The sequence below is a fragment of the Papio anubis genome, chromosome 11 (assembly GCF_008728515.1).
Source record: "Papio anubis isolate 15944 chromosome 11, Panubis1.0, whole genome shotgun sequence".
In the NCBI taxonomy this organism is placed as follows: Eukaryota; Metazoa; Chordata; class Mammalia; order Primates; family Cercopithecidae; genus Papio; species Papio anubis.
This window is the reverse complement of record NC_044986.1, coordinates 113,183,915-113,195,992: the sequence shown is the minus strand read 5'-3', so window position 1 is coordinate 113,195,992 and position 12,078 is coordinate 113,183,915. Positions and strand designations below refer to the sequence as shown.

The following is a 12,078-nucleotide window of genomic DNA, read 5'->3' as shown; positions in this document are numbered from 1 at the left end:
CGCGATCTCGGCTCACTGCAACCTCTGCCTCCTGGGTTCAAGTGATTCTCCTGTCTCAGCTTCAATAGCTGGGATTACAGGCACGCGCTGCCACGCCAGCTAATTTTTGTATTTTTTTTTTAGTAGAGATGGGGTTTCACCATGTTGACCAGGCTGTAGACTCTTATAATTCTTACTATTAAGTATTTATGTCCTTCTTTTATATATACTCCTTATCGTCTTTATCCCTTCCTTCCTCCTTCTTTTCAACCTGATTTCTTTACCCAAATGTTTTTTTAAGGTTTGCCTTTTAAATTTGATTGTCTTTTGCCTGAAAAAAACAAACCCTGATCCAAGCTGCCTGATGGCACTTCCAACTTCAGAGAGCTTTTAAAAATATGAGCCACTGGCTATAATGGGGAACTGGCAAGGCCTTGCAGATAACTCACTACGTACTTCTCATTAGTACTAGATGAAAAAAAAAAAAAAATTCCACACCACTTGCTCTTTAGGGACGACTGATGAACAAAAAGGCAAACAAAGTTAATGTTCAATGATTTGTGCTATAACTCTTTTTATCAGGAGTAAAGGTACTATGAAAATTTAACTAAATAATCAAATTGTATGTTAGATGACAGATTAAAAACTAGGTATTTACTATCAGTGGCAGTTTAGAGTTGATGAAAAATGACAGTAAGGACAGAGAAAGTGACACTAGGACCCTATAGTTAAGGGATACACATCAACAACTCTTAGTAGATGACGAACGAATAATACTTTTCATATTCTATATAATGCTATTTCATGATATGTTCTCAAGAGCATTGATACTTGATAATGGGCAGGCCATCCTCTCTGAAAGGTTCTCTGGGGAAGAAGGAACAGTGTATCTTGCATTTGCTGATTCCTAGTTTCCCTATAGCCAGACACCATTAGACGAGCAGTACCTTTTTCAGGAGCTTTTTCATAGTGGGAGCTTTTCAGAAAGAAGGGAAAAAAGTAGAAATGCTAGTACATGGATTATGTCAATATACTAGATGATTTCTGACTTTCCGATGATTCACTCCATTTTTAGACAGAAATAGTGAAATTATACACCCTTTTGTTACAAAGCATTGAAAACTGAGGACTATATCCATTACCTACATATACGTGACTGAATCATTTAGGGGAGAATCTTACTGAGTCCTACATTATTAGCAGCACATAGTTTTGAGGCTGAGAAGTGGGCTCAAAGGAACATTTCCCTGCATGAAGGAGACACCACATTGTGGAAGAAGGTATCCACTTATTGGTCTCTGAGGGGCCTTTCTCTCTAACACTGTAGAAAGAGAAGGAAAGGAGTCATTCCTGAAAACGCCTCCAGATGGCAAAAACATGAGAATCGACTCGGCCTGAATGCAGCTCTGTCAGACTGAATAGGAAGAATGTTTTAAAATAAGTTTCTGCTTGTGGGATTTTTTTCCTTTTGGCCTGAGCAGAGTTAAGAGCCTTCAAACTGATATAATTTCAAAAAGATTCCTGTTTTCTGCCAAAGAATAATACTATGGTCTAACTTCTGACATCAGCAGGCTATTGTGAGGTTCTAAATCTTGGGATCATTTACATGTATTCTAAATTGAATTAAAATAATAAAAAGGAGCTCACGACTTTATACTTTGGAATAGTAAACATGGAATTCCATTTTTCTCAGTCATGAATTCCTTTACCTAAGTTAGATACATTCATTCCAGATATAATTTATTTTGTAATAAAATACACCCCGTTCTATAAATATATAACAGAAATTCTAATCCATACCTGTTATCAAAGCTGTGTGATTTTCTCCACAAGAAATATAACTTATTGTATGATCCCTAATATTCTCAATGACTTTGGGTTCTGAAGTTTCAAAAAGAAAAGTGCCAAGACCCAGCTGACCAAACTGTCCCAGGCCAAAGGTATACACAGCATTCTCTGAAACGAAAGGGGCAAATACAAGAGAATCATTATGGAAGCAGACACTGGTACCATCATATCTGGAAAAATTGTGACATTCAACCTTTTATAGTGAAGGTTAAGTGCCACTGGGGGGAAAAAAAAAACCATTTAAGAATACTTAACATTGAAGTATAAATCTTTCAATGACGAAGGAAGAGAAAAATGAAAAGGTACATAATTATAAAAATTATGACATGGGTATGATTTTATCTTTTATACATAAACATAAAAGTTAGGTAAGTAATAGGTATGATACAAGGCACATAAGTCAGGGAACTACCTGAAACGTCCCCATAATTACATCGGCTCAAAAAGTACCAACTATCGGCCGGTAGCTCACGCCTATAATCCCAGCACCTTGGGAGGCCAAGGCGGGTGGATTGCTTGAGGCCAGGCTTGAGACTGGCCTGGCCATCATGGTGAAACCCCATCTCTACTAAAATTACAAAAATTAGTTGGGCATGATGGCACGCATCTGTAATTCCAGCTACATCGGGAGGCTGAGGCAGAAGAATCGCTTGAACCCAGGAGGCAGAGGTTGCAGTGGGCCAAGATTGCACCACTGCACTCCAGCCTGGGTGATAGAGCGACATTCCACCTCAAAAAATAAAAAAGAAAGTACCAACTGTCATTAAGCTAATTCACTATGTCAAATAAAAAGTGAAGAGTGTCTCCTACAGAAAAACTTCTTCCTTTTAAAAGTAGTTTACGCATCACCTAAGGTCAGGAGTTGGAGAAGAGTCTGGCCAATGTGGTGAAACCGTCTCTACTAAAAATACAAAAATTAGCCGGGCGTGGTGGTGTACACCTGTAATCCCAGCTACTAGGGAGGCTGAGGCAGGAGAATCGCTTGAACCCAGGAGGTGGAGGTTGCAGTGACCCGAGATCACACCACTGCACTCCAGCCTGGGCAACAGAGCAAGACTCCATCTCAAAAATAAAATAAAACAAAATACAAGTAGTTTAATAATCTATTTTATAAAACCCAATTTCAGAGAACTGTCTTGAGAATTAAAACTGATAGTACATATGCTACATTTATTCACAAGTAAAGCTTCTTTACTAGGAAATGCAACTATAATAGGAGGGGGAAAGCTTTTCTTTATATTGATATTTTGAAGTGATTCCAAAGGACTTCCAGTAACTCATTAAATATTATGTCATATGTTTTCTAGAAATGAAAAAGTACAAAAACAGGATACAAGAGTGGTGATGAAAGGGTCCTTTTAGAGACATGCTCCTCGCTGCTGCATTAGGACGCGCAGTGTCGATTACATTAGTCACTTCTCCTTAGTACACTGAGTTTAGTACATTGAGTTTCTCCTACTACAGGAGGAAGGGTAAGCGCTTGGTATTCATGCCAGAACCCAAACCTTCATTATTACTAGCTGTGGCAAGCAGGTGAGTTACTTAGATTCTCTGATGTTATAATCCCTATCTAATAGAGTTGCTGACAGGATTAAAAGAGAAAACATTCAGGCAGATTTGAAAACATAATATGACATTCTGTTGTAAAGAACATTTTTCTAAAAAGTATCTAATCAACTCATTCTGTCAATAGGGGTTACAAATGAAAACCTAACTGTCTATGGCCATGTGGTTTTACAATTTTTTCTAATAAAAATGTTTGCTTCATAAATAAGACAAATAGATATTACTCCTTAAAGAAAATATGCTGTATTAAGGATCTGAAGCCATATTGAGGCAATGGCAAAACAGATCTTTATTTTAATATTAAAAAACCATCTTAGTTTAATTAATAATCACATGGCATATTTCCAGTTCTAAATGTTCAGCTTAACAGTAGAATACTGGGTAAATTAAAACAACTATCTATCTCTAGCTAACCAACAATTACTCTACATTTCTTAGGCTGTCTGACTTCAATTAGCCTGTGAAATGAGGCTGTTTAGGCAGTCTGAATCATGTTACAAAAGTTTTGTTCCGTATCCTGCTAGGTTCCCATTCAGGTGCTTGGATATTAGTGATGACAGTAGTTTCTATTTTATAAAAATGATCTAAGGCGCTCTTATTTAAGGACATTATATTTAACAACCAATAGAATTTTTGGCCATATCACCTTTGTGACATTTAACAACATAATTTAATGTTAATAAGTAATATTATATTAGGAAAACAGATTTGATCAGTTAGCTTCAGATCAATATTACTGTAATTTCACAGAATATATTTGATTTCAGAACGAATAATTTGTTAACCTGTAGAACACTTAAGTTTATCCAAACATAATCTTAGAAGTTAAGATAAATTCTCATTTGCCTCAGGACCCAGACTTCATTGTGAACCCCATCTTACAACTGGCCTTTCTTACCTGTTGGTAACTGCTGTGGATGACTTACAAAATTACAAATATCACTCTGCCTCACTTAGTCTGTACCAAGTTCCAGCCTCAGACTTTTTCCACAGTGGTCCATGGTTTCCCTGATCCCAAGGCAAAACTATAATCACCCTATCACTACAACCAGTTTTATTTTCTAAACTATCGTGGTCATGTGCAAATACTATATTTGAAATAAATTCATCAGATATGAACTAAATTGTTTTAAAAATAGTTTAATGAATGATCCTCTAATAGATTTTAAGGTAAGAGTTATAGACATATAGAAAAACAAGGCTGGGAAGGCCCTTCATAGAATAATCTAATCCAAGTGCTTTTCTTCAGTGAAAGAAATTGGAACAGGTGATTAGCTATTCTTTCCTTAAGGTCTTACAAAATATTCCATAACTCTCTTAGCAATCCAGTTTAGTATTTAGTCACACTGATGATCAATATACTCTTCAGGTCCATTTCTTCATCACCTAGGACTAAATATTTTTAATATTCTGCCTATACTGTGTTCCAGAATCAGGCTCCTCACCAGGGCTGGCTCATAATAAAGCTTGCACAGGTCCATGGAGAAATGTGAAAAACAGGCAAAGTAGTGAAATTTCCATACAGATACATTTATACAGTTGAAGGTGTCCTTTTTACAATTAAGAGCTTTCCATTTTGAAAATATTCCTTATTTTATGATATGATAGTGCAAACAGTCATTTTTTTCAGTGCCCATATTTAGGCAAATGTGAATCAGAAGCTGACAACCATCTATTGGTTCTCATAATTTTTTAAACTCAAATTTTAGGTTATTCTCTGGATTGTAACACAAGCTCTTCACTGTGTTTACAAAATTATTTTATGAACTGTAAAAATTCTCTCTTCATGTTTTTTTCCCTGTATTGCCAAGTTTTTCTCCTGTATTCCCCCATTCAATGTTGGCTGCCACAATCAGACAGGAAACGCAAGGACACTTCTTTCTTGCATCTGCAGTGGAAATCTTAGTGGCAAACAATAACTATTCCAGGTCTGTCAAATAGATGCATCTCATAATTTAAAAAACTTTCCTGGTGTATGAGATCCCAAAGCTTGCAAAAATCTGGAGAGAGCAATCAGTTTCTGGAAAGATTATACTTAGGCTCAGAACAAAGACCACAGAAAGCTAAATGTCTTTAAAACCACAAGAAAACATCATCCTTAAGTGTGTTTATTTTAAATTAAGAATATAAAAGTAAGAATTAAGCTTTCATTGAAAGTATCATAGATTATCTTGTTGCTCACTTTATAGAAAAATATTTTATAATGAATGGTTGAAGACGCTATTATTATACAATCAGCATCTGTATCTGTTAAAATAACCCTGAATGACCTATTCATTCTTTCTATAATCTTTGCATAAACTAGAGAAAATATGTAACACATCAAGTTGCATTTCTGTCTATAGAATGAATTTTCAGATAATGTTTAAAAATTAATTTCAAAGTTTAATTTTTAGGACATTTTTGAAATTATATAAAAATTCACTTTTTCAACAGGAATTCAAAAAAAATCTTAAACCTCAGAATTAATTCCAAATTTAGAGTATAAGTTTTGAAAAAAACTTTTTTCTAACTTAGAAAAGATTCCATCTAGTAACTAAAGCTTAATAACCATGACTGGGGCTGGAACAGGAAGTTGAGGAAAAGTAACATCAGAGAGAAAAATATAAAGATAAAATATTCTTCACTTACCCGGCAACATTAGGCATATCATCTTAGACTTGGATATTATTCAAAATTTATCTGCAACATTTCTAACTTTGGGCTACTAAAGATTAAGTGGTGACTTCACAAACTATTAATTTTTGTGCAAAAAATATAATAATTCACTACCTAATTGTATTATGTACATTACTCATCTAAAATAAATCTAATGTCGAAAAAAATTTGGAAGCATCAATTTAGTAAACATATTAGCAAGTAGTGAGTATATTTCAATACAGTGATCAGAATTGTGAGAAATGACATGTCATAACAAATATGAAATTCAGATTCCAAAAGTAACATCACTATTAAGGTCCTAACTTTATTTTATTATCTGTAATTTAAAACCTTACCACTTTTTAATAAATTACTATAACAGAACATACAACTACAAAGAAATTCCCAAGTTATACACTGTAAATATCACAAAAAAAAGAATTATCAATGTCATGTAGAAAATAGCTTGAACAAAAAGCTTCTCCAAAAGAAGGCATTTCAGGAAAAATGTCGATTTTAGATAAATATAGAAAACATATATATAAGAAAAATTGTTTGTCCCTGAAAATGAGCTAAAAATAATGGAATATGTTGCCATTAAAAATGTTAAGGTCAGGCCAGATGTGGTGGCTCACGCCTGTAATCCCAACACTTTGGGAGGCCGAGGCGGGTGAATCACCTGAGGTTAGGAGTTCGAGGCAGTCTTGCCAACATGGCAAAACCCCCTCTCTACTAAAAATACAAAAATTAGCCGGGCATGGTAGTGGGCGCCTGTAATCCCAGCTACTCAGGAGGCTGAGGCGGGAGAATTGCTTGAACTCAGGAAGCAGAGGCTGCAGTGAGCTGAGATCGGGCCGTTGCACTTCAGCCTAGATGACAAGAGTGAAATCCGTCTCAAAAAAAAAAAAAAGTTAAGGTCATGAAAATATAAATTACATTAGCAGAATTCATTTTTTTCTACTTAAAAAAATTATTTCATAGACCAGAAATATATATTAAGTATAGAAATAAAGGGTGAGAATCTTTTTGGGTTTTTTTTTTTGGAGACAAGGTCTAGCTGAGACCACACCTGGCTAATTTTAGTAAAGTTGGGGTTTCACCATGTTGCTCAGGCTGGTCTCAAACTCCTGGGCTGAAGAGATCTGCTTGCCTTGGCCTCCCAAGATGCTAGGATTACAGGTGTCAGCCATTGCACCAGGCCCCAAAAGTGAGAATCTTAATGGAAAGAGATGCAAAGCCACCTGACACGAGGTGTCTAAGAGTCAAACTCATAGAGGCTAAGAACAGAATGGTGGTTGCCAGGAGCTGAGGGGAGGCGGGAAAGACGAGTTACCGTACAGTGGGCATGAAGTTTCAGTTATTCAAGGTTAAGTTTCAGACATCTGCTGTACAATAGTGGTGCCTACATATAAAAATACTGTATTATACACTTAAAAATCTATTAAGAAGGTAGTTCTTATAGCAAGTATCCTTACCACAATAAAAAAAAAATGAACACTAAAAAAATTTCATTAGTCTCCACAGAAAGCAGGGAACAGAACAGTGGACTCCATCCATACCTGTGAGAACCACAGTGTGCTCTCCGCCACAAGCTACTTGGATCACCTTCTCAGGAATTTCAGACACCAGCTGGGGTGTTCTGTGATTGCTCAGGAGCTGATTAGGAAGACCTAACTTCCCATTCTCAGGCTCTCCAAAGATATAGAGCTCACCATCTGCTATTGAAGGAAAAGTACAGTGATTAGTGATGACATACATATGAACAAAAAGCTGATCTTACCTTCAAAAAAATGTTTTGACAAGGATAACTTAATACATTTGACCTTTCTTGAGATATTTTCACTGTATGATAAGGAAATAAAGCTAGATTTTCTTTTCCCCTTGATTATTTTAATCCAGTAATTTTCATGAAAAATTCATGACTACCACTACTAATAAACAACTAGAAATCATTTTAGTGCTTTCACAAAAGTGAAGAATATCTTGTGTCTTCTACTTACTTAAAGCTCCCATAAAAATACGAATTTTGTCTTGCTCCCTACGGTATCCCCAAAACCTAGCAGTGTCTAGAACAAGCACTTAATATTTGTGGAATAAATGAATAAATAATTGCTTTATATGAAACTGGTTTAGAAAACTCACTTATGTGTGTAGTAAATATGTTAAGTAAATCCTAACATAGCAGATTTTACCCATTTAGATGGCATTTCCTCCAAAGATGCTTACCAAAGAGTTCCTGACACTTAATCACTGCCCTGTCCATACTAACACTATTAATTTGCTTCTTTATTACATTTATCACACTGTATTATGACTGTGAACTTCTTGAAAGCAAGAACTTTCTTATTCATTTCTATGCAATTAACTGAGTTCTATAAAGTAGAATTTAAAAATCTTGTGTAAGTATATGGTCCAATCTCAAGAATGACATAGAACACATCACCATTGGTATCAGCAAAGAGACAACAGAGCAGATCTGCTTGCTTATTCTTTGTAAGTCTCTGAGAGAACCGTGATTGATCCTTGCCCAACCCCTGAGAAGGTGGCCCCTGGAATGTTCTTTATATGAATGATTAATGACTTTGTTATATATACCAGAGCAACAAACTATGCCAGATTAGGTTTCTCAGGGCTGCTTGCACAAACATTAACATTGATGATGCGCACCTGGCTTCATTATTGAGGGTCCTGAGTTTCAGCTGCTGTGGCCAGTTGCTAGCAGGTGGTGCCTATATGACCAGCCTGCTAAATCCCCTGGAAGCACCAGAATGGGTTTCCCTGGGCAGAGACATTCCACACATGTCCCTGTAGTTCACTGCTAAAAAGAAAACATGCCCTGTGTGGTTTCCTAAGAGAAAGTACTAGGAAGTCCAAGCACGACTTCTCTGGACTCCACTGTAGATGCTTATCTTTTCCCCACTTTTTCTTTTTGCTTTGTATCCTTTGCTGTAATAAATCTTATTCATAAGTATAATCTGCTATTGAAGACTGTGAGTCCTTCTAGAAAATCACGGAACTTCGGGAAGGTGTGGGACAGCCAATGCACAAGATATGCACCACTTGAAACTTGCTCAAATACTGTAAACACAGCTATATTGATTTTCTGAATTGATCCGCACAGAAAATGAAGTTTTATGGACCACAGTTTTCTATGAAGTATTTAGCAAACACTGACACAAAAGTGATGCCCAGTAAGTTAGCACCCTTCCATTCTCCCATGCTTGTTGCCTCCCATAGAAACTGGTTCCTAAGTCCTGATGAGTCTCTCTCCATTTCTGTCTATAGATTCCTGATTCCCTTTACACCTTAACATGAATTTTCACCTGGATCAAGTTTCTCAAATGTCTTTCCTACCTCTAGTCTAACATATCCATACAATATCAGATATATCTTCCAAAAACAAGGCTCTAATTATGACACTTCCAAATAAAAAAAAAAAATACATGTATCAAGTATAAACTGCAGACTGTTACAAGAGACCTTCCATATTAGGTCCCCGGACTACTAACCAGTCATATTTCTATCTACTCCCAAGCTGGTGACTCTCTTTTGAGTCACATCCTCCCTTGAGAATTTGATGACAGCTCTATTTTAAAAAAGTACACATCCCAGCAGGGTGTGATGGCTCACACCTGTAATCCCAGCACTTTGGGAGGCCGAGGCTGGCAGATGGCTTGAGTCTAAGAGTTTGAGACCAGCCTGGGCAACATGGTGAAACCCATGTCTCTACAAAGAATACAAAAATTAGCCGGGTGTGGTGGCATGCATCTTTGTCCCAGCTACTCAGGGGAATGAAGTGGGAGGATCACTCGAGCCCAGAAGGTCTAGGCTACAGTGAGCCGTGATTATGCCACTGCACTCCAGCCTGGGCAACAGACTGAGACCTGGCTCCAAAAAAAAAAAAAAAAATGCACCTACCAATTTTAGCATATCATTTTAGGGGTTCACATTCCTTTAGGATCCATGATCCCTAACCTCTAAACAAACAACCTCTAAACAAACTCAACTATGCAATAATCTCCAAATACACGATTTCCTTTTCTGTCTCTTTATCTCTGCACATGTTTTTGTCTCTGCCTGGATTGTTCTTCCCTCATCTCTGTCTCTCTCAGAGTTGCTTCCATCTTTCATGGTTAATCTCAAATACCACCCTTTCTCTGAAATATGTCCTGATGTCCTTAACAAGAAATAATATTTTTTCTTTCTTGATCTCACGTAAGACTCTGCTATCAAATGTCTTATGTTACCAATCATGGTCTGCTGTATATTGCAGTTATTGGTCTAGCACAGTAGTGAAAAGTATGTGCTACCGAGTCAGACTGCCTTGTTTGCATCTGGATTCTGCCACTTACTCAATCATACTGAGCAAGTTGTTCAATCGCTAGGCCTGTAACATGGGGATAAAAGTGCCTATGTGACAGGGTTGTTTCATAGGAATAACTGAATTAATGCATTCAAAGGCACTTAGAACACAATCAGTGCCTGGTCATTAGTAGCTGCTACCACATCCTCCTCTTCCTCTTGTACATGGAGAGAAACTGCATGTCAGTAGAAGTTGTTCTGGCTTTTAGAGCTGGAAGACTGGAGTTCAAATTCTGATTCTGCAACTCAATTGCAGCATCACCTTGAATAAAACTGTGTTCGAATCCTGCCTGCATATACGGAATCAGAGATACCACCACCTCTCTCTCAGAGTGGTTGGGAGATTAACTGAAATCTATTTGTACTTGAAAATGCTTTGTACATGGAAAACTATACATCCTATAGTTTGACTGTAAACTCCAGAAGGGCAGGTACTACATTTTAATCAACTTGGTATTGTAAGAAATAGCATATAAAATGACTTTTACATAGTAAGTTGCTGAGGTTTCTCACAGTGTCAACTTTTTAAAGTAAAATGTTTTACCTACAAAGCAGGGGTGTCCAATCTTTTGGCTTCCCTGGACCACACTGGAAGAATTGTCTTCGGCCACACATTAAATACACTAACACTAACGATAGCTGATGAGCTAAAAAAAGAAAAGGTCTGTGCATAAATCTCATGTTTTAAGAAGGGTTACGATTTGTGTTGGGCCACATTCAAAGCCATCCTGGGCTGCGGGTTGGACGAGCTTGCTATAAAGGGTAAGAAGATATTTTCCTGTAGCTTATCAGTAGGACCTTCCTTAAAGGGGAAGGTGAGTGCTTTTAATCCATATAAAATGTTTTATTTAATTTCAAGGTCTTTTTCTTATTTATATATAAAAAATAAAATAACATTTATCATGAAGAACAAATAGGTCATTTCATATCAATTATATCTACTTCACTTAGGTCTATTAATTTTTATAAAATCTGGATTCTTCAAACTATCTACCTGGCTCTGATAGCTACCTTCCCCAGGATTCTGATCTTAAGCACACTGCCAAGTCTCTATTCTCCAGTCTCTGAAGATTGCTCCACAAATTCCTGCCCCCAGTTCCCATGACCCCAACTCATTTGCTTATATCCCCTATTGTACTACACCTAAATCAGTGAATCATTGGTTGAAATGCTCAGACCCAACCATTAACATATCAGATGAAAAGACACAGAAATCAGGGATAATACCTGAAAACTCCATAGATTTTACCTATAACATCTAAAAATTGAATATTTTATATAATTTATAATATGAACTTGAATTGAGAACACGAATTTAAAATACGAACATGAGCATTTAAACATACTAGTAGGTGAAAAATCTGTAGGAAGTCTTAAACATAACTATCTTAGTAATATGTTCTGCATTTTTATTAGGAAATACACTATTCTGTTTGGAGGTTCCTCAAAAAACTAAAAACAGAGCTACCATATGATCCAGCAATCCCACTGCTGGGTATATACCCAAAGAACAGAAACTGGTATATCAAAGAGATATCTGCACTCCCATGTTTGTTGCAGCACTGTTCACAATAGCCAAGATTTGGAAGCAACCTAAGTGTTCATCAACAGATGACTGAATAAAGAAAACGTGGAGCTGGACGCGGTGGCTCAGACCTGTAATCCCAGCACTTTGGGAGGCCA

At 36.7% G+C, this 12,078-nt stretch overlaps 1 protein-coding gene across 1 annotated transcript in view; it reads right to left on the bottom strand.

Annotated features, from left to right (window-relative positions):
- LOC101009872 (X-linked retinitis pigmentosa GTPase regulator) overlaps nt 1–12,078 on the bottom strand; it is a 57,911-nt gene that overhangs the window by 33,390 nt on the left and 12,443 nt on the right. The window contains 2 exon segments of the mRNA XM_031652509.1: nt 1,780–1,935; nt 7,593–7,751. Of these exon segments, the coding sequence (XP_031508369.1) occupies nt 1,780–1,935; nt 7,593–7,751 (315 nt within the window).